The sequence below is a fragment of the Coffea eugenioides genome, chromosome 2, assembly GCF_003713205.1.
Source record: "Coffea eugenioides isolate CCC68of chromosome 2, Ceug_1.0, whole genome shotgun sequence".
Taxonomy (NCBI): Eukaryota; Viridiplantae; Streptophyta; class Magnoliopsida; order Gentianales; family Rubiaceae; genus Coffea; species Coffea eugenioides.
This window is the reverse complement of record NC_040036.1, coordinates 10112619-10136332: the sequence shown is the minus strand read 5'-3', so window position 1 is coordinate 10136332 and position 23714 is coordinate 10112619. Positions and strand designations below refer to the sequence as shown.

The 23714-nt window shown below is 36.4% G+C and overlaps 3 protein-coding genes across 4 annotated transcripts; all 3 read left to right on the top strand.

Moving 5' to 3' along the window:
* Positions 1-5620: 5620 nt before the first annotated feature.
* On the top strand, positions 5621-9700 carry LOC113762988 (SHUGOSHIN 1). Its single transcript, XM_027306659.1, has 11 exons — positions 5621-5856; positions 7549-7715; positions 7809-7846; positions 7971-8079; positions 8166-8189; positions 8271-8339; positions 8443-8487; positions 8592-8685; positions 8781-8826; positions 8937-9116; positions 9220-9700. Exons 1-11 carry the CDS (start codon positions 5808-5810, stop codon positions 9521-9523), a joined length of 1125 nt encoding a protein of 374 aa, XP_027162460.1. The 5' UTR covers positions 5621-5807; the 3' UTR covers positions 9524-9700.
* Positions 9701-16228: 6528 nt separating this feature from the next.
* Positions 16229-17865, top strand: LOC113762611. 2 transcript variants are annotated; one of them, XM_027306144.1, is made up of 2 exons: positions 16229-16484; positions 16599-17865. In XM_027306144.1, exons 1-2 carry the CDS (start codon positions 16434-16436, stop codon positions 17367-17369), a joined length of 822 nt encoding a protein of 273 aa, XP_027161945.1. In that variant the 5' UTR covers positions 16229-16433; the 3' UTR covers positions 17370-17865. The 2 variants fall into 2 exon arrangements, with proteins under 2 accessions (XP_027161945.1, XP_027161943.1); XM_027306142.1 differs by having other exon boundaries at positions 16596-17865.
* Positions 17866-21516: 3651 nt separating this feature from the next.
* LOC113756099 (hyccin) lies at positions 21517-22647 on the top strand. The gene has a single exon (XM_027299896.1). It carries the CDS (start codon positions 21517-21519, stop codon positions 22645-22647), a length of 1131 nt encoding a protein of 376 aa, XP_027155697.1.
* The last annotated feature ends 1067 nt before the right edge of the window (positions 22648-23714 follow it).

Below are 23714 nucleotides of genomic sequence, written 5' to 3'. Positions count from 1 at the left end.
TGAAGTGCCTCTCTTTGAAAGCCATTCATTATGCTTTGTGTGGTGCAGTTTTTTGCACACAGGATCCTCAATGCCACTTTTCCAGTGACAATTCAGTGTCACTTCTATATTTATGCCAAGTATCCTATTTATTTAATTTGTCATGTGTTGTTTATTTAAATTTCTTCTACTATCACGTAATAAGTGGGATTGGCACCGAGTAGTGGCATAGAGGATCCCAACTGAGTTTTTTGAGCACTTCTTGTGCCAAGTGTATCTTTAAAAGGAGCTTTATTTGATGAAAAACAAAATTTCAACATTTGAAAAGTATTTCATCGTGAAACTACATGCAGTTCTTACCAAAATGTAAATATTTCGTATAGGGAATTTAGAATAAAAATTGATAAAAAAAAATATTTGTGGTGGGTATAATTGTATAAATATTAATTGATAGCGGTTTTCTTTGTGTAGAAATTATATTAAAAATGAGAAAATCTTGTATACATTGTCATCATTAGATGAATGTCACATAATTAAAATTTAGATTTGAAATTCAAATTTAATATATGTGTCATTCATTTAAACATGACAGTATAAACAGATTAATCCATTAAAAGTTAGTCTAAATTGTGCAAGTTTATAATTATTTCTTTTCCTTTCCATTATAAAATATATATATATTGATGAACATCAATCAACCCGTCGTCATGAAAAATTGGTGCGTACAACCAAGCCAGATGAGGGCCTCTCTTTTTCCAACCTGTGTCGGCAGCAATATTTTGTAATTTTGTATATTTTTCACAAGAAAACAGAAAACTACGTAGGACACAAATGCCATAACAAGTTTTGTTACGAAAAATCCCTCCTAAGGAATTTAGTCAACCATATTACATCACTGGCTTTTTTTTTGTAAGCACGAATTGAACATATGTTCACACTAGTCAGTACATTTTTTTATTTTTTTTGAAGTTAGCTTAGTGAAAAACTTTATAAAAGAAGAAAGTGACCAAAAAAAAAAGAGAAAAACTTGGAGGAAGTGAAATCGCCAAGGGTGGAAAAAAAAAAAGAAGTATCAGAAGAGAAAAGTCTAAATAATCGGTTGTTCTTCCTAATTAAGGAACAAAATTGCTGCGTTAACTTTTCGTTTCTCTCCAGGAACACGTAAACAAACTTTTGGCATAAGATGAAAAAATTTTGCCCGTTTGGAGTGAAAAAGCTATACACTTTCCAATCACATGAAGAAAAAAAAAAATCCTTAACATACCTGAACAATTTTACGCTGCATCGTTCCACACAATTATGGTAGAAAATTTTGCCTTATATGATTAAATAAGGAATTTGGAAGTAGAAGGGACAAGTAGTCGGAAAGGGTTTAATCAACTGGCCTGAAACCAAACATCCATGTTACTTACCCAAAAAAAAAAAAACTGGTGCTGTACTTAGCTGCATTTGATATATGTATCTATCGTGTTGGGTCATAAATAATGTGGTTATACTTTAGTCCCAAAAAATACTCAAAACTTTTATGACATTGAATTAAAGATTTCTAAACATTTTGTGCCATCATCTAGAATGGATTCCACGTCTCTGCGAGCTGGGAATGATAGTGCGAGTCCGTGTGCAAGACGAGTTGAGATCGAACACAAAAACAGAAAAAAAAAACAAGTAGTTATCGTACTACATGTTATAGAAATGTTATTGTTGTCATACTCAATCATACTTCAAAATAAAAGATGACATAAAACTTTGGCAAAGTTTGGATTCAAGGGATCAAAGGCAAAGGAAATGAAAGGAAAGGAATTAGAGGGATTTATTATTTTCTTGTTTGGATTGATTTTTTAAGAGGAAAAAAATGAAGGATGGGGAAGTAAAAGGAGGAAATAATCTAGTTATTTTGTTAAGTAATGATTCCGTCCAAAAGTAAGCAAAAACGGAGGAAAAATAAACCAAATCTAATACTGAAATAATTTTTTTTTTAAAGAAAAAATAATATTTTTCTTCCTTTTCAGTTAACTAGCACTTGATCTTTTTCTTTCTTTACTTTTCCTTCCTCAATCCAAACAAAATTTCAGCATTTTCTTTCTATTCTTTCCATATTTCAATTCAAACAAAATTGATGGAAACTAATTTCCTCTGCTCTCCTTTCCCGTCTTTTACATCCATGTCCCTTCTTTTCTTTTCTCTTACTACTAGTATTTTGTCTTTTTAAGGTGTAACATTTCAGATACCCTATCTTGGAAGCCCATCATAATTTTGTCTGTAACAGGGCCCAAACACTAGGAGTTGATTTCTTGAACATATTATGGGCTTCTTTAAGATGACTTGTGCAGAGTGTGACGAGCTTCAAAGATCAGACCCTTCACCAACCAAAAGAGTCCACTGCCCCTTCTTGGGGTGGGAGGGGTGGGGTTTAGTCCAGTCAACCATTCAATTATCTTCTTGATTTCAACCTCTATTTTTTTTTTTTTTTAAGTGGAAAGGTTAGGACTCGAATTCATCGGGTTCACTTATACTTATTTTCTCGAACCATTCAATTCACCCTTTTCCCCTCAGTTTTAGCCTCTATTTGCCCCCTCAAAATTTGAAAAATGTAAAATCGCATTCTCAAGTTTCAATTTAGCCTAAAGGAGAGTTGGGCTGGGTTGAATGGTAAAATATGAGAGATTGTTAGTATGAGATCCAGAATTTAAAACCTTTTATTTAGTTTTTTTCTAAAATAAGGTAGCCTCTCGTACTCTAATTTACTCACCGAAATTTAACAAACTTCATATTATGCACAAACACGAAAGGCTTTCTACAATTAGTGGACAGTAGTTTATTATTTCTTTCTATTTTGCCATAATTGTAAATATGTTTTCATGTTTTAATTATGTCAAGTAACATTTACAAGTTAATTAACAACTTATCAATAATTTAGGACAAACGATCTCACCATATCTCACTTTTTATTTCTATCGCAACGTTAAATTGGAATGACATTACTTGTTTAAAATCCAAAAATAATTAGGACTTGAGATGGGCAAGTTTGACACTTAAATAAAAAAAATTGCTGTGAAATCAAAATACTGACTGTTGGCATTAATAATAATCGTACTTTAATATAGATCAATTTCTTAAACCAAAAAAATGTTATTTAATTCTCACCACTTTCATTCCTCTGTTTAGTTTTCACTTCTTCCTCTCCCCTCACCTTGTCATAAAACCAAAAGAGAATTTCTTTGGTTAATAATTATTTAGTTATATCATAAACATACCCAATAATTTCTTGGGCTATTCATACTCATTTTCCTGTATTTTTTGAACCTATGGAATTTTCCAAGAAAGAATAATGAATCCAATCCACAGGCACTAATTGAACTTGAGTGCATAAAAGTCTAACGCAACACTTTAAATTTAGGAAAAATAGCCAATTTAATCCCTAAACTTTTTCACTTAAACCAATTTCATTCTTTACGATTTTTTTTTCACCAATTTAGTTCTCAAACAATTTTATCGGGTTCAATGTAGGACTTATTGGACGTCGCTACCATATTTTATGTATTTTGCGCAGCGGGCCAAGGGTATAAATTGGAATGACATGTTTGATTGTCTAATTATAGGGATTATAACAGAGACTTTTAGACGATTAAAGACAAAAACCTCTTAAAATTGAGAGAGAAACAAAGATCATAAGGATCAAAATTTCAGAAAAAGACTGGAGCCGCTTAGTCAAGGAAAAGAAGCTCGATGCCGAGGACATTGTCTTCTTTCAGTGTGAGCTGGGCAAGGATCGATTGTTCATTGATCGGAGGCGCCGACCTGAAGCTCCCGATCACCCCCAGTTTGCTTCCTTCCATGTCCACTACTAGTTTTTTGCAGTTGCTTCCACATCATCAATATTCTTTCCCCCATCCTTGGAACCATCATTTCTACTTGCAGCATCATCAGCAGCAGCAAACCCCCAGGGACCATTCCCAGTTGCTACAACTAAATAATGCTGCTACTGGTGTCAGTATTAACAACAATCCCTATCCATCTCATCCTCATCATATAAGCAACAACTATGCCTACGGCAATGTAATGAAGGGAAACCCTTGTTCTGGCCCGTTCATTTATCTCAGATCCGCTGCGGCTGCAAGGCGACTCCAGGTTAATTTGGAAATCGGAACGGTGCAACTGGTGCAGAAAGGAGGAGAAGGAGGAGCCAGCATTGGGCTGAACCCGGAGAAGGTGATGGTAGAGGAGAATAGGGAGGCGGTGGAGCCAATGGTGTTTGAGTCGGTGCCACTGGTCCAAGGGAAGGCCGCAGTAAAGTGGCTTAGGCTGTTTGGAGTTAACATGGATTGCCCCATCTTGGAGTCGTCGTCGGAGGATTAGGAGGATGACAACTGTGACATACTTGAATAACCTTCTACTGCAGTCGATCATCTTACAATACCATCACAATTTCCCCATTTGTGTTCTTCTTCTTCTTCAACTTGGCCTCTGCAGTTAAGGCCATACAATTATTCCAACCGTCCACCGCTCCACACAATGCCCTCCAACAACAACAGCAGCAGCAGCAGCTACAACAAGGGCAAGGCATCTATGTTCTTGGATTTGGATATATACTTAGATGGAGTGGCACCGGGGACTCGAGAGTGACTAAATCTTCTAAGCCGGGACATATACAACTTGCGTGAATGCAGCTTTATGGACTATGTTCCTTTCCCTTGGAACAACTTATTGTGTTAATCTTTTATATATCTTTCTCTTTAGTGCTGTACTTTGGGCGGCATTAGAGAAGTAGTGAAACGCTGAAATGCGGAACCATGTTACAGTACTAAGAGTACGTGGAAAAGCTCTGGTTCTGTTAGCTCTGCCTGGTAAAATTCCAGTGACAAATGCAGACAACTTACTATACTATAGTAGAAGAGAAAAGTGTACAACTCACTGGCAGTGGCTGACTTTTTGCAGAGATCTTGGTCTGGTTTCTCTCTAGTGCTATTTTCTCTCAATTTTCAAAGGTTTTTGTCTTTAATCGCTTAAAAGTTTCTATAATAATTCCTATAATTAGACAATCCAACATGTCATTCCAATTATACCCTTGACCCGTCATGCAAAATACATAAAATGTGGTGGCGCTGCCTAATAAGTCCTACATTGAACCTGATAAAATTGTTTAAGGACTAAATTATTGAAAACAAACCGTAAAGAACGAAATTGGTTTAAGTGAAAAAGTTTAGGGATTAAATTAGTGATTTTTCCTTAAATTTATATAACCAACTTCCAATACAAATAATTGGGTAGTTTTTGAGTAACCGCAAAGAATTGAAATGAATTTTTCTCGAAGCTAAGAATTTTAATGAATATGATTGATCATATATAATTTTGCACATTCGAAAATTTTATACTATAATTTATAGATACAAATATGTGGAAGTACTGAGTAGGCAAGTATGTGCATTCACTTTTTTTTTTTCGACAAAGATAATATTTATATAATCTAATATATCATATTTTACCGTAAAAAAAAAGGGACTTAGTCCAATTTTTGTTGTGACTTTGGCTCGGTGGTTAAATGTGTGCGTTGACAGGTTATAAGTAATATTGGAAGAAAGTAAAACAAAGGAAGTGTTAAGCAGACAAATATTTGAAAGGGTGGTTGGGATTTGGGTTCGGGAAGCCGTTTGTTTGGCTGCCCCTCTTTACTTGTCTTTCCCTCTCCTCCCCCTCTTCAAATTCCAGCCACATCTTCTAATGTAGCTCTCTACTACCAAGAGACGGAATCCGCAGTAGAAGTTTCTGAACTGAAAAAGGAAAGCTATCTCAGGGAGGTAGACAGAAGAGAAGGTACGACGGCGTCCAAGATGCAGAGTATCGCGGTTCTTCAGACCGAGAATAACTTCGCAACCGGAGGTAAATTTTCTTCAAGTTTCTTCCTTCTCTCTCTCTCTCTCTCCCTCTCTCTTTTCTTTTGTTTCAATTAATCTGAATTTCTATCTACATTTCAACGGAATAGTAGTGTATCGTTCTTAATTGGTGCATAACATTAGGAAATCTTGTTCTCTTTTGTTGTTTCCCCTCTTTAATAATCGAACCACTTTAAGAAAAAAAACCTAGCTTGGGAATTTATTTTGCCCTAATACCCATTGTGGGTTTCGTAAATTTTGGTAATTTATTATATTTAGCTAAGAGAATTGGAGGTTTTGGTGTAATTTGTGTAAAATTCCACGATTTTTCTGCTAGCAGTTTGGGCTTTAGAATTGCTGGCTTTGTCTGAATCTTTATCTCTTCTATATTTAATGGATATCTGAGGATCATTTATTAGCTGAAACCTAATAAATCTGCCAACGCTTACAGTCATGAGTGTAGAGTTAACTAAATATGTTAACCTCTTTATGAAAAACTTTTTAAGGACTTTTATGCTAATTCTTCGCATTCAAAAAGGAGAGAAATGGAAGAAACATTATTTTCTGGTATTAGAGACACCTGCGGGAAAGAAGATGGTAGCAAGTTACTGACCCCAGGTAGTATGAGATGAGATTGTATTGTAACTGAGCAGGGTTCACTTATCATAATAGATTGAATTTTGTAGTTTTGAACTGATATATTGTTCTTTTGATTGACTAAGTGGCAATTTGGGAGCCATGCAGTTTGTTTTTCTTGTTTTTATTTTCTTATAATCCAAACCTGAAAAGGATTTGTTTTTTCTCTTACGAGTGATTGTTTGGTTTTCCAAAGATTTAAATTTTCCAGAGATTGATTGTTTGGTTTTCCAAAGGTCAATCTCTTTAACCCAAGAAAATAATAATATTAAACTGAAAAACAACAAAAATGTTATCTTGGGAAACTATTGTTTATTTACACGGCTTGGAAGTTGAAATTGCCAGAAACAAGAAGCTCACTTTTTCTGACAAGCATCGACAGCTCCTCTCTCTCTCTCTCTCTCTGAGTTTCTCCCTATTGTATGTGCTCCATGGTTTCTAGCTTCTAAGTCTCCACCACCACACAGTATCCTCTACCTGCGACCATCAACTGTATCTTCTCTTACAAATTGAACTTATCAGCATTTATTTGAATTCAAATTGGCCCACCTGAAACTGTAAAATGACCAACACTACAGGCATCATAGTGAGTTGCAGTTCTATCTGCTTTGGAAAATATGGAAGTGACTCAGCATGGAATGCAAGGAAAGTTAATTTGATGTCATTCGTAGTGGAGGATGAACAAATTTCATGGGGAAACAAGTCACTACATTTGAATATTGGTTGTTCACTTGTGATATATTTTATGAAGATTTGCCTGCTGGTCTGTAGAGGGGTTTGGAAGAGATTAAGAGGAGAGATGTTGAACCTATATGATGCGTAGACATATGATTTTGCTTCAATGAGATTAAGTCAACTATAAAACAGAAGCTGCATTCAGACGTGACTTAGTTTTTGCTTTTTCTCTATCACAATCAGTTATCCAGTCTACTTGAATACATGTAAAGTGCAACATAGGAGGTTCTAAAACAGGCCCTGAGTTTTATTTACTGTGACCCCTTTTTTTGGCTTTATATGGGGCTGAATTTGTTCGTCAACTTGTTTTCTTTGTTACTGGGGCTAGCTCAACATAAGATACAAAAAGCAACAAAGGCTCCATCCGGAAACACATCAAGGAAAATGCTTGCAGATATCAGCAACTTGCCTCAGCAAAATAAGACTTTAATACAAGATGGTAATTCTCAAGTTGTGCCAATTACTACTAAAGAGTATGTTGACCAGCTCCAAAAGGTAATCTTCTTTGAATTACTAAAAGAAATACTTTTCGAGTTTATTCGATGTTGAAGTTTTATCCCATTTTGTCTGCTTTGAACTGTGAATCAGGAAAACATGGCTCTTATGAAGATAGTAGCAGAAAGAAAGTATCCTTTTTGATTAACTTTCGCATCATCTATTCTTTCCTGCTCAATTTATTTATTTTAACTTCCCTTTGTGTTTGTAGTCATTTTTCTTATCTCATTTTATGTCCTTAACTGCATCCAACAGTAAACTAATTGAAGTGACTGGGATTGAGTTACAGAAACTGAAGGTAAATATGCAGAAAATGCAGATACAGAACTTGCAGTTAGCTCAATCAAACAGCCAAATGCTGATGGTGTGTTTTCTTTGTTATCCAATTTTGTATTAGGTTACTCTCTCTATTTTGTGATCATCACAATTTTCAATTACTTGAATCTGCAGGATCTCAATTCTGGTAAAGATAGGGTAAGTACTTATACATGCTTAAGAACATTTGACCTCATTAAATATTTCAGTTGAAATGTTATAGTCTTTGGTTGATTTCAGCTAAAAGCATTACAACATGAACTTGGATGCCTTAATGGTGTGCTTAAAGCAAAGAATGTTGAAGTTCAGGTCTGTGCAGCTTGCCTCTTATTAAATTGAGCTGTCCAGGTCGAAATGGCATTTTTTTTTTTGTGGGTGCTTGCCTCACCCATTTGGTTTTCTTGTTTTTCAGAAACTGAAACTGCAAGTGAGAAAACGTGAAATAGTTGATGATGAGGTACATAAGCAAGATTCTGTGTAAGCATGTATTGTACGGTTGCAAATGGTGTTTCCTTATGATTTGTGTCTTTGCTTACAAATGTCCCTTCAATTTATTAAAAGGTGAAACAGTCTAATAGTGATGCAGCAGAGGAGTCCAAGCTATGTAGCAATGAGGATAAACTTGGAAATGCTAATAGGAGGCCGCAATCAAAGAGTTAGTAGATTCCTGATAACATCATTGTTAGATAGAAAACTAAGCATAAATTGTTTTGCTAATGGGATTACGATATTGGTTCTCTGTATGTTTAGGCTGTTCTTTACTGGCTCAATCGAAGGATATAAATGAAAATAAGAGGTTTGTTTCTGCATGTTAAGCTACAGCTGCCTAATAGTATTTGATCCCAGCTAGTTCTCAAATTTAGTTTGCAAAATAAATCTTTTTATGCACTTATGTTGTCTTAACAGGACATGTACGAGAAGGAAGTCTGCTAGGTTTGAGCGTGAAGAACTAAAACCTGATGAACGTTTGTTTGACACAGAAGATGTGACTGTTTCTGTATGCCAACCAACTCACGATTCACTTGAAGAAAATGTTTCTACTTCTACATTCAATGATGTGCATGGAAATGAGGTTGAAACTAAGAGGTTTGTCTGTTCAAGTTAAAGTTTCTTGCTAGAGTTGTATGTTTCACATTTTGTATAATCAAGCGCAGTGGGACCAACAATTGTTTCAATGATGGCTTTGCAGGCCTTGTGCAAGAAGACAGTCCGCTAGGTTTAAATGTGCAAAACCAAAACCTTCTGACGATATTTCTGAGATGAAAGATGCAGAAATTTCTTCATGTTTGTTGAGAGATGATAAGATGGAGGAAGAGGGTTTAAATTCCACAAGCTCATTTAAAAATGAAGAGAAAGAAGGCATTTCTGCTCCTGTATTTGACGCTCAAGGGTCCAGAAGATCTTCCATGAATAGGCCTTTGCGCCAAGCAGCTAAGAAGGTTCAAACTTATAAGGAAATTCCTGTAAATATAAAAATGCGTAGGAGCGAGTGAATCAGTGCTTTGGCGTTCTTGCCTCTAGATTGGTGCCTTAGCAAGTAGCTGTTCTACCGAAGCCTCAGATTCTTGGAATGCATATTTTGTAAACATGTACTTTTGCTTCTTTACACTTCTCAGTGCTTAGCACTCATCTTTTGCAAGCTTAGCAGTAACTTTTTTTTTTTTTTTTCTCTTAATCATTATATCAAGAAAGACAATGGAAATATATAATTGACGCGACATCCATGGCTATCTTCGACAGACGAAATTGCTGCAATTCTGTGTTTTTATATGTAGGTTTTAACGATGCTGATCTTTTCGTTTTGCTGAATAATGTTTGGGCCGAAGCTACAGATGTGCGTATTCCATCCTCGCTTAAATGTGGCCCGTATGATTTGGTTAAGTAGCCCAATTTGGGCCTTCAGCTCAGCAAAGCCCTTGCTCTTTAACTTGACCAAGTTCAGTGTGGGATCTCCGTTGGTCCAACTAAGATATTTCTGAACTTACTCTGAATCTGAACTTACTCTCAATCTGTTCTCAAATCACAAGTCCCAGACCCCCCCCAAAAAAAAAAGAGCTTCTTTTTATTTTAAAAAAAATAAAAAGAGATTTAGTGTGTGTGTGTGTGTTTTTTTTTTGGAGATTTTTAGTGTTCTTGGTTTCTTTTGTTTAAAAAAATCTTTAATTTGTCGATTTCTTTTATGTTTCTAATGCATGTAAGGATATATTTCGACTCCAAAATGAGAATATAAAGCAAAATATGCAGCATGTCCAATTTCAGAAAGAGAGGATTGAATTGGTGCCCAGCTCTCTGTGGGTTTTGGCCTCAGGTATTCTTCTCTTTCTGCGTCAACTATTTCAAGACGCTAGTAGCCTATAGAATGTGCTGCAATTGAAGAAAGTGCCTTAGTTTAAACTCTTCCTGAGTAGAAGCCATGTATGGAGCTTACATTTCCAGCCGAATTAAGCTGTTGTGCTTCAAACTCCACAAATTTCTACGAGGAAAACAAAAACCTGATGATCACGTTTAAAGTCAGAAGGATTAAAGTCAAAAAAGGGTGCAAATTACTGCATTTTTTGGCCTTTTTATCTCAAGAGAATACAAATTTGAGTTACTCTTTTAAAGCAATAGTGCGATAGTTGATTCTCGAGCATGAGCTTATAAGTTGACGTCTTGTGAGAGTCAAGTGTACAGTTTACACAGATTAGGGATCAACCATCGTCACATGCAATATTGGAAAGGAGTCGACAGAAAGGCTCATCTTCAAGAAAATTCATTCTACGCAATGGACTAACGCCATAAAACCGTGTTTCCGCACGATGGAAATCAAAATAATAGAATAGAAAATCATTAAAATTATATCGAAGCTGTAAAATCCTCTGCTCTACTAAAGAGATGAACAAAAATGTATCATCAGACTCCAATCTTCGATCTGCTGCCTTTTGGGATCCCATTCATGATCTGATTTCCTTAGCTTTCTAAGAAATATCTAAGTGATTATGTTTACTGTGAGGAATTCGCTCTCATTTCGTTCTGATCTTTTTACTATACAAATAACTGAAAATAATACAAAAAAAAAACCCATAAAACAGTGTTCAAAGTTTTGAACTCTTACATTATTGTCCTTTAATTGTAAAATGGGTACACTTCAGCTCATTTTGATACTTTGAAAAACGCGGAAAGGCAATGAATGAGGCTAAAATGGGAGTGCACATGTCAATTTCCTAAATATGACTAAAGAAGAACCAGGCTGCCAGGCCAATTTGAATACCATATAAGTCTATAATTATACCTAAGCAGCGGAAATAGGAGAAAATATGTGTAGCACGCTGGCTAACAACTTAGGACTGCTAGTACAAGGTCCGATATACAGCCTCGCAAACTTCCTTTCACTTTTTCGTGGACGCCAATATTGTTGGCGAATTGAAGAGAATTCGCTGGGATTAACTATTCAATGGTTTACTTAGAGGAAGGCCTGCACACAAGTCCAATTTTGGAGTCTGATGTTCTAAACTTGGACATGTTCAGCACATAGTTTTGGTAGCGGAGCAGCTTAATTAGGCCAGGCAACTTGCCAAATTTCATCATGATTCCTTTTTTTTTTTCCCAACAAACGATTCATAGTAGAGACTTTTTATCACATCAATCCCAACGACATGCACGATGAAAAACCAACCTCCTAATCTAATGATAGATTAGCGATTTGCTTAGGTTAGGTGGTGCAGCCCTTTTTGCAGTCTCCTGTCAGCTCTGTTCGAGGTTACGGTGCATTTATAAGCACTAAAAGCACTTTTAAGGTGTTTGATAACTAATTTTTTGTAATTTAAGGAGCCCGGCTTTTGGTAATCTAAAAGCACTTATATCAGAAGTATTTCTTTATAAGTCGCCGCAATCCCAAACCACATCTAGATAGGATATTTGGGATAGGCCTGTACAATTATTGTGTGGAACAACATGATTGCTAAGCGACAGGCTATTGTTGGAACTAAATCTTCATGCCACTGGATATATGAAATCCGCATTACACTAATCATACAAATATTAACAGGGGAATTTACACTAACCCGGTACACAAATTATGGGATCCATTAACAAAATGTAATAAAAGGGGTGGGAGATTGTGGCATGGGCAACATGCCTGCTAAGTGGAGTTAGTTGACTATAGTTGTAGTGACGGGTAAAGATAATTGTTAGTTAGGCTATGATTAGAGAACAGATGAAATATGGGTGGAAGAAATCCCAAAATAAGTTTCGTTGTCCCCTTCTCTTTTTGTTTGGATGAAAAAGGGGTGAAATAATCATTTTATTATTCACATGTGGAGGGATGAGTATAATAAGTTATACTACTTTACTGCAGGAAGCCTTAGCCAATGAGCAGTAGCCACAAACTATTGGTAGTGCTTTAGATTAATTATTGTGCTCGAGGATTCTTGTTCAAATTGTGCGAAACAATTTATGGTTGAGAGAGAGGAATTGAGGGTTTATGTTGGGCTAGTGTGCTACTTAGTTTCATGTGGTTTTTCGTTAGTGTTTGTTCATGAGGAAGATAGGGGGGAAAGATTGATGATTATTGAACTAATTACAGATAATTAGTACAAGAAAATTTCATTTCATTTCATCCACTCGAGTGGTTTAAGGTCGAAAAAACGAGAAATTTTTTTGTTCGACAACGTCAAATGGAGCAAGCACATTTCTTATACCATACAAGTCATATTGACATATGTGTTGGATCGTGTGTTTTCTTTCTTGACTGCTTTGTCTTCATCCCAAGAAATCAATGGTGCTATGATAGCCGAAACGTAAAATCTAACATGACAGGCCAAGTCTAGCTAGTATGTGGAGTTCGGAGGATGGGAAATGCTTGGATATCCAGCAAAGCTTTTAGCATGCGGAGCCCATCGAAATGTGTTTCTTTGCGCAAATGCGTCGTTTTTCTCGTCTGTCTGGCCAGTCGGTCTTCGTAGGATCATGCAAATTTGCAGCGTAGCATGAGAAGCTGGCACCGAAAATACCACTACGTTTCTGATAGTGAATTTTCTGTAGTTGAGAGAAAGGTGAAAGGGTCCCTGCTCCTGCATGTATATTTTCAACATCCAAGCCTTTCTTAATTCTTACCACTAAGTTTCTGAAAGTGGAAATATATGCCCATTAAGAACAAAAGAAGACTAATGACATCAAGTTGTGCTTCTGGAACAATTTTATACTCATCTGAATTCAAATGAAGGGGAAGATTTCGGACCTAGAATGCACAGCTCGATTCGGTCAGACACCTCGGAATAGTCTTACCATGCCTATCATTTGCTTACATAAAGGAGAAAATTCAGTGCAATAACTACACTCGGGATCATCATAAGACTCAACTAGCTACAAAATGCTCTGGCGTATGAGACAACATTTAAAGATTTATACCATTTCTGCTATCTCTTCGGAGATAAGAAGATTGTACACAGTTTAAATTAGTTCAATCAAGAGTTCTTCTGCTTCTTTTTAATAAGATTACAAACAGTGACACAGATTACAACTCTGATCAATTCATAAATCGTAAAAATTGTAATTTAATATCAGTACAAACTGATCGATATAAAGTGAGCAAAGAAACTCATATTTAGAGAACTCGAACCTGAGATCGATCTCTGAATCCTAAAACCTCAAATTTGAACACTACTAACTCATTGATATAGAAGAACGTAGGCAGCCACATCAAATTGAGTCATGCCCAACAATCACCATGCATGGCTGTTGGCTACTTAGTATCCAAAACTAGATTCAGTTGATGCCCTGATGGCCATGGGACCCGGTCATGATATCACGCTATCAGGTCCCACACGCTAACGCGTGGTGCCATAGCAGAGCGGCCCCCCACCCCACCCCACGCCCACTCTCGGCCTCAAGGCTTAAGAATAATGAGGTTTTTTTTTTTTTATTTATATATATATACAGCAAATGGTCAAAACGGAAGCCGTTATTCTTTTTCTCTCAAGAGGCAAAGAAAGAGCCACTTTGTTCTCCAAAAGCTCCTCATGGGGACCCTACCATTATCTCCAGTTGAAAAGCACACCATACCTTAACTTCTTCAATTTCCTTTTTTATTTTTTTCTTCTCTTTACATGTAATTTCAAGTTTTCAACCTTTTTGCTTAGTAGGATTAATCTAATTGGCCTATTTAATCGCGTTTTCGTGTCAATTCGGTTGTCCCACACGGATACAAATGGGGTCAGCTCCAACTAGTTCTAGATAACATAAAAAGGGTTTTCGGTCGATTAAATATAGTGATAGACCCTGTTGAATTAAGCTTGTTAAATTAAGATTAACACTTTAATTAAGTTTTCTTGAAGGATTTACAAAATCGATGATGTAATTTATTCTATTGGGATTCGTATAAGATTTTCTGGTCATGTAATTTTTTTTACTTTATAGGGGGTCAAAAAGGGCAACGAAAGTATATACTCTCAAAGCGCAAAAGTAGTGGATCAGATGTCTGTAATCATTTCGCCATTTCCGTCTCTGACCAAGATTATCTTGCATTACCTCCTGCTCTAGAGTCTAGACTATACAATTCTGATTCTTTTTCAGTAACGAAGCTCTTTTTTTTTTGGCCCCCTTTATATTCTTCTTCACAACGACAATCAATCCCCTGTCAGAGACTCAGAATTGTGGGATTTTTCTTAATTAAGTTGAAACATTGGCCATGTATATATAGATGACACCATCCTAGTTACCACGAGCAAGGTTGAAAACAAACGGAGAGATTAAATTCACACACCTTCGTTTGATATTCATGTATTAATAACTTGCATCACGAGCATCGAAATTTGTACAATATGTAAATTTATGATGAAAAGTGTCAATTTAGCCCCTTTCAAACTGCCAAATTTATTCCCGAAATCTCGAAAGTATAGCCAATTTCGGAATCCATGGCACTCAACACAGGAAATATAGAGTTGTCCTACCTAGGATATACCGAAGAACTTAAGGGAAGTCTTAAGTCCATGTTAAATTCGGGTTGGGGTGCCGGGCCCGAGCCGCAGGGGATTAGTCGGGCCCCGTAAGGATTGATCCGGACACTCCTGTGTCGACAAAAAAAAAAAAAAAAAATTATTTTAAGGTTCAAACTTTAAAAGAAAAATTAAAGGTGTGAACCTACGGAAAAATAAAGGAGCACCGGATCATAACATATCTTCACAAACCTGAAGTTCAACAATTGCAGACGGCCGTGTTGGATATACAGTGTTTAACATTTAATGGTGCGACAAGAACTGAGGCTTCACACACGCCGTGACTCGCCACACACTTGGTATTGATAACCTGAAAAAAGGAAGCAGAAAAAAAAGAGATAAACTTTAGCCAATATCATGATTCACTTGTTGCATGGCTTATTAGTTGTCCTAAGCCAAGAAATATGAATGAACATGTATGCGTACTATTATGGGTTGGTAAAATTGAGATTTTGATACAATTGTTGTAGTTTTTAAACAATATGATGTATGCACATATAATGTTGTTGTACTTGTGAATTTTGTTCGAGTTAACCAATTTAATGTATAATAAAGACAATCGTATCTGTAAGTGTTCAGTAAATCATGAAAGATGCACATAATCGTCACAACCCTTTCAAATATCAACTATACTTGAGACGGTGAAAACATTTACTAGTAATCGTGGAAACTTCTTTTCTTTTTTTCATTCTATATAGCATAACATATGAACTTTTAATCCTTAGGGTTTCAATACTGGTTTTTAAAAACCAAGCGCTCAATGACATACCGCTCAATAGGTTCACTTCAACCTCAAGAAATACTCAATCTAAATGAATAGTAGTGGCAAAACTGATGGATACAATAAATTCTTGTGCAAGCAATGAGACCGCTCAAGTCGCCTTCAACACAAATACTTTGAGCTGGGCTCCAAAATTAGTCCTAAAAACGAGTGAAAGCATTCATAACGTCTCACTATCTTGTCTTATTTGAAGGTTGGCCCATAAAATTAATGGTAATTGAGAAATAATTGTACTACTAATATTGTCTTCGTTATGAGTGTGCTATGTATACTTAGACTTCAACCCTCAGCCTCCCATATGTTTTCAATCTTTCATACTCCCAATTCACACATTCCCGCCATACCCTCATAAAGGGCACTGCTGGTACTCTTAGTCCTATATATGGTCCTCCTCGTGTACTAAGAACCTAGTAGTACTCTAAAGATATGCACTAAACATCTTGGCTTTTCCATGCTTTTGCCTTTTGTGTTTTTGTCGAACCATATCCCATGAGGAAAAGAGAAAAAAAGCAACCAAATCATACTATTAAAAACAGTACTATTCCACTTACTTTATAAAGCCTTATAAGAAGTGAAAAGCCCTCAATACACACTTCTCTTTATGTGCCATCCTTAGTTCAGAAACCACCAAAACAAGCAAAAGCAGGCATGGAAGATCAATGTAGTCCTCTTAATTGGGCTTTCTACTATCAAGAAGAGGTAAATTGAAACATCCCTTTCGGCCATTTACTCTTTAATTGTTTTTTTTTTTTTTTTTTTTTTGTCTGTCTCACTTCATTGATTTATAATGTGCATTGTCTTGATTGACAGCAGGGAATTGATGAGTTGAAGCATTCTCTCCTTTACACTACTCTGGAATTGGAAGCCACAGTTCTTTCGGCTCGCGAGGAGCTTGCTAGAAAAGATGATGAACTTGTGCACCTCAAATCTCTCTTGACGAAAATCACTAGAGAGAGAGATGAAGCCATAGCAAAATGCCAAAGACTTATGCTGGAAAAACTTCTGCTTCAGCAGCAACAGTTGAAACAAACACACGTCGAACCAGCTGCTGCTGCACCCTCAAGTGGAACTACTAGCAATGAAGATTTTGAACCAAGAAGGGGATCAGATTCCTATGCAGGACTTTCCTCTTCTGATTGTGATGAAAACGTCATTGCATCCCCTGCAGGTAAGGACTCTGCAGTATTGCTTCCCCTGCAGCCTGTATCACCACCTCCAGCTTTCGCAGACGTGACCGATAGAATTGTTCCCAAAAAGCCATTGCCGGAGAAAGGGAAGTTCTTGGAGGCAGTAATGGAAGCCGGGCCGCTTCTAAAAACACTTCTTTTGGCCGGACCACTTCCTCAGTGGCAGCACCCACCCCCACAACTCAGCACAATTGACATTCCTCCGGTGACCATTTCTTCTTCTCCCAGGCCAATGCTTCTACACCAGGACTCCTGTCTCAGTACTTGTACTGGTGGAGGTGGTGGTGGTTTGAGTAAGAAAAGAGTGCTTGTCAACGGTGATCAATGCTGTGATTCTTCACCACCCAATTCCAAGTATCAAAGAGTTGTTCACCAATCATCATTGACCAACATCTAGCTAGTGCTGCTCATCATAATTAGTTGCCTTATCCATCCTTTTCATACTGTCAAAGCATGAAAAGTAACAGCATGAATTGGATGGCTATTATGCCTAATTGAAAGCTTGTATATTAGTGGTTTGTCTTAGATACTAAGGATCCTAACTTAATCAGGAGAGAAAATTGATGGGACTTGGCTTAATCAAGTCCTCTTTTTCATCCTTTTGTTTTTGATGGAGACTTGATCATTTTTTCCTTTTTGGGTTTTTTTTTTTAATCCTACTATAGCCTATAGCAGCCACTACTCTAGTTTAGATATTTTCCCCCTAGATTATGAACTGGGGTCTCCAAATTCTCCAAAAGGGTGGGGAATTCTATATGCATACTATATCTTTTTGCTTTTACATGAGGATATGGCAGTGTATCTCTTGATAGATTATGTTGCAGTGGACCTGCAGTCATGATTAACAAGATGATTTTATTAATGGAAGTAAAGTTGTGCTGCTTATATGTATATATGCTATTCTTAATTGCTTTTGTCTCTAGGTCACTGGTGCTAACCTCAAAAGTAAATTGATTTGGTAAATACGACCTAAACAAGCAACCAAAGATTCCAAATGATCCTATTACTTTCCATGGAGTGCACCTACCATGCATGGTCTGTGTCTGCCATTCAAATGGCATCCAATTAGACCCCTTTCACCATCAGATAAAGAGAGTGAAGAGATGCAGATAGTCAAAAGAGGGGAAAAAAAATAGAAAGAAGAGGGTACATGCAGCTTGACTCCGGCCTAGTCTCACATTTCTCCCATTAACTATTAATTATGTCTAATGATACATATACTATTAGGTCAAACTCAGGTACTCAATGGAATTAATCAGCCTAAGCTGTTATGCACATGTAGAATCCATTTTTGTGCTTAAGTTTAAATGCAAGTCATTTACCTTTTGTACCTGTTGTAATGCCTCAATGGTGACTTTAAATTTGTTATCAATAAATTTCTTGAATCGGTAGATAGTGAATCTATCTTTTAACCCTTCTGATCAGTGCCACTAAGAATTTGAGAAATCATAAATTTTAAGGACAATTTGATGTACTAATAATCGATAATTTTGAGGAGGCAATGCAAGATATGACCATAATTTAGGAGGGGGGGGGGGAGATTTCATCATATAAAAATTCTGTGACCAACTTTTTCCACTGATTCACTGTTGTTTTTTTTTTTTTTGGGGTATTTGGGAAATTAGGAAAAGGAATGTCAGTATTCAAACACCTAACCTCCTACATTACATTTACAAAACTAGTCTCAAGAAAAAAAAAAATTTTTTTGGAGGATGGAGAGAATATCTCTTAGGATGCGCCAAATTCTTTGATGGTCCAAGTACTACTACCAATTTAGCATCCACCAAAAAGAAAAGTACATTTAGTTAAGAGTGGTTTGGAAATCAGGTAACTAAACCTTGAACTAGCTAGTAGATTTTGAGCCAAAAAAAAAAAAAAAAAAAAAAACAGGTCGTAGTCATGTAAACCGGCCAATGAAAGAAGTCAACTAGAAAGCAGAAACACAAATCAGGAAAAAAGAAAAAGGAGAAACAAGAAGGTTTGGTAGTAATTGATTGTGCTTTCATGAAGGAATTTGTCATTTTCACGTTCTCGTTGGGAGAATTTCAAACTTAGAATCGCTGTAGGAGATGACGGCATTGTTGGTTGAATTGGGCCATGGGCCGGCTGGACAATTTGCACCCACTCAAGTACTGAGCAATGAGGCTGCTATATTAGTTTACCACATATGTTGTTGTCCCTCGATCAAATCAAATCAAATCAATAATGTGTCCCTCGTCTCTCCACCAAAATATCGCACGGAAGCATAGTCCAGTCCAGCCATTTCTAATTGAGAAACGACTTTGGATACACATACATGGATGGACTGTGGACTGGCTGCGACTGTGATGCTGTGGCCCTTGCTATTTCCAGAGGCCTATGGTTGTTTGGTTCATGTTTTGGATCAAATAAGAAAGCAAGTGTTAGGGCAGAAAGCCCGTTTGACTCTCAAGCCTTGACGTCCTACTTTTAATCTTCTAACTATTATTTGTATCATTTTAGCCTTTGAACTGTTAGAAGCGTGCACGCATAAATAATCCCTCTGTCAATCTAAATAGTTAACTCTAATTCTTAACTTAAACGGAAGGTAACTCAAAATAATATCGTTTTGATCTTTTTTTTTCCTTAAAATAGATTTGATGACTGCTACAACTATTTATTGTCGAGTCAATGATCGGATTGACCATCACTTTATTATTGTCAAATTTAGATGAAATTATACCCTAGATTTCATCTTTCGCATATATTCCAAATTTGGGCTCATTTTCAATGAATTTTACTAGATAATACTCTATATCTGAGGTCAAAGATTGTAATTTTATCACTACTTTACAAATATTCATTCAATCTTTTAAATTTTATGCCAAAATATTTCTTAGTATGGAGCGTTCAAAGAAAGAATTTGACCTGAAATGCTCCAAATTTTCACGATTCAACTTTGCACTATTGCAACCTTTTTCGATTACTCCAAGACCCAGCATATGTTGAATTTTATATATTTTATACCAATAAATTCTTCATGTCATGAAGAGGCTGAATGCATGACTTATTTGTCCTAATTTGTGTTGAATTAAAAACTCTAAATTTGGTGTACTCCCTATGCTATTCTGATAATAAAAGCTTTCCACTTTCATTCGTGGATCGCGTTTGACGCTCTTTCTGTCAATTTTAATACTGTCTCAAGCTAACAGAAGGGCTACAACTACACGGTTTTAATAATTTAAGAACCAAAAAATACAACTAATAGTTAGAGGGTTAAAAATATAAATGGTTAAAATTTGAGGGCCAAATTGGCTTTTTGCTCCAAATGTTAATATATATATATATATGTATGTATGTATGTATGTATTTCATAAAGCAAAAAATCTATATAGCACTCAAACTATTAAATTAGTCAACTTTTAGCCCTCCAAATATTAAGTACATACTTTTGCCTGTTGAACTTGGAAAATGGTATATTCTCCGCTCTTTTGGCTAGAAATAATTTTAGAAACCTCTCATGAGCTTTATGTCAATAACACTTAGCACCTCTAAAGTTTTAAGAATATCACCAGTCTCTACTAAAGTCATACCTTTTGAAACAATCCCTCCATTGTATCATTAAAATATTATTATAATAATCATTTAGTGAGACAAATATTTTTTCTCCCAATTCTATCCTTTTGTATTGTCTTATATTGAATTTTCTACCAAATTGATTATAATTTAAGATTTACTTATTTTGTTCAAAAATTTTCTCCTCTATAGTGTTTTGCTTGAAATTTGTTAAGGTAATAAAGATAATTTTGTCAATTCATATGCTATTATAGTGACTAATGGTCCCATTTCACTAATATGGGAGTTAAGTGATATTTCTAAAATTTGAAGGGTATCAAGTGATATTACCATAAAATTCAAGGAAGGTTTCTGAAACTATCTTTAGCAAAAAGGGTGGAGAGTATATCCTTTTTATAAGTTTGATGGGCAAAAATACGTGCTTAATAGTTGGAGGGTTAAAAGTTGATTAACAATATATAATTTAAGGATCATTCAGATTTTTGCCGTATTTCATACGATAAATTAGGTGTAATTTATAGATATTAACTCATAAGAAAAATTTTAAATGCATGTTAATAATAATAATAGAAAAGTAAACTGCTCAAGAGCAAGAAATTTTTAAAATTACATTTTTTATTGGAAAAAAACTACTTTTTTACTACATCTTCATGGGATAATTGACTTCGAATGCCGACCCTGTACCAATAAGTTAAAAAGCAATTAATACTCGGTGGATTTAGCTACTAGTTAAGTTGACAATCCAATAGCCTAATTGTTTGTTCTGTCACCCCTTAAATGGGTCTAAAACAAATTAGGGGAAAAAATAACAAAAAAACAGCGGGATTAAGGTGCAAGTTTGTTGGATTTGGCAAGAAATTAGTTCCCAACGCAAAAGAATACCATCCTAGATCCTCATTTTACTCCTTAATTATCTCTTTTAATTTTTACAGCTTCAACATACCTAAAAATATTTTCTGATCAATAGAACCAACGTCTAGGCCTCCACAAACACCCCGGACGGCCACACAATGTCTGACGACCCCGCCACCACCACTCCCTCGTCGATATCTGATGACAACACAGACGCCACCGCCACCACTGCCACTGCCACCGACACCGCCGTAGCGGATGATAGCTCCTACTCCACCAAGCCAAGCAGGCCGCACATAACATGGTGTGATTCCTACACCAAGGCCCAATCAGCCGTAGATTCCCTCTCATCAATCCTTCCCCACGTTCCTCCTTCTCTTTCATCCTCCGAAACTCCAGCAACTTCCCTCCTCCACGATCCCGAAATAGCAAAGGAATTCTCAAGACTCCTCCGCCAACCCGACTCTGGCTTAGGGGACAACAATCTCTGCCGATGGCTCTACGACACCTTTCAAACCGGCCAACCAGCTCTGCATCTAGTAGTCCTCAGATTCTTGCCCATTCTTGCTGGCGTATACCTTTCTCGAGCTTCTCTTCATAAGCCCTTAGCCGGTTTTGAAGCAGTTCTTTTGGCCCTTTACGCCCACGAAACCACTGTCCGAAACGGCCAGGCAATTACCGTAAGCATCCCTGATCTCTCTCATTCGAGCATTTATCATGAAACTACCAAGACGCCCAAGAACACCGCGACGGAGTTAAACATAGCTGTGCTCTCTCCAACTTTAGAGCCTCATGGTACCGTTCGATCGACGAGGAGGGCAAGGATAGTTGGGGTTGCATTGGAGCTTTATTATACTAAAATCTCGCAGCTACCTGTGGATTCCAAGATTGAATTTTGCGAGTTTTGTCGAATATGGGCCGGTGAAGATGGTGATGTCTACAAAGATGGTGAAAACGGTGAAATGGGACTGCCCGGATTGGGCGAAAGTGAAGGAGAAATTGAAGAGAAGAAGGAGAAAGGTAAGGAGGGGAGGATTAATTTGCCATGGGAGCTTTTGCAGCCAATGTTAAGAATTCTAGGGCATTGTTTGATGGGGCCTGACAAGAGTAAGGAGTTGCATGAGGCTGCATGCTGTGCATGTAGGTCTCTTTATGCAAGATCTCTTCATGATATAAATCCTAAAGCAATTTTGGCGACTGGTAGTCTTCTTAGGCTGGTAAACATGACTTCAGATTTGGACAATTTTGATCATACAGACATACCTCAGACTAATCTTATTGCCCTCTAAGATCTCTCGGAATTTTTTTCTGGTTTATTTACTCATGGAATTAGGGCCAAATTTTAGTCTTGTAATATGTAACAGTGATTTTTTTTTTTTTTATTATCAGATGGGCTTTGTAACGATGATTTAGTTAATCATCCAAAAGAATTCTTAATTCTTGCTCTGGAAAGAATCAAATTGATTGGATTTGGCCTCGTCACGAATCCACTGGTAAGCAAGCGTCGTTACTCGTAAAACAGCACGAATCTGACTTTGCAAATTGATTGGATTTCTGTTTGTGTTTGTTTTTGTGTCAAAACTTGGTGTGATTTGATTCAAAAGAGCATTTTGTAAGACTAGCGAGTAAAACTACCTCCAACTTGCCGATCGAGATCCGATTTAGAAATTTCAAGAACTTGACTTTGCCAGTGAACATATTCTAAAGAGGGTGAATTCTATACATTTACCTTGTCAACCGATCTCCCAGTTGACTCAGGCACGAACTTCTGCACCATTATCCTTTCCTTAGAAAAAAATACAAAAAGGGATTTTGTCTGATTTACCATGATCATTGCATCCTTACAAAGTAAATGGAGGAAAAACAAAGATAATTACGTCTCTGTCTCTAATTTGATCGAATCCTACACAATCTGTAATTAACTATAGGAGGCAGCTTGTTCAAAAAAATGTGTCATGAGCATCCATTTATAAACGTAATCCTCTTCAACTGACTATTCTTTTTTTTTTCTTCTTCTTTTTTTAAGCTCAAGAAACTTGTAAGCAAATGAGCATTACGTCATTTCAATGAAAGATATACAGTAACATTGTTCTCTGTTTTTAAAGGAGATAGTACTAGACAGTGACATTGTTCCATTAACTATTATTAACTATTGCTGAGGTCCACTTAAATGTATAAATCCTTGAGATGCATTTAGCAATCTTGAATTGGAAAATTATGATTATAATTAATAAATTGATGTGACAATTTTGTCTCTAACTTCGAAATAATCATGTGGATTAAATAATCCTTCTCCCTCTTACTTCCTATGTGATTAGCGCCTGTGTTGCAGGATGCGCCTATTATCTCAAAGCTA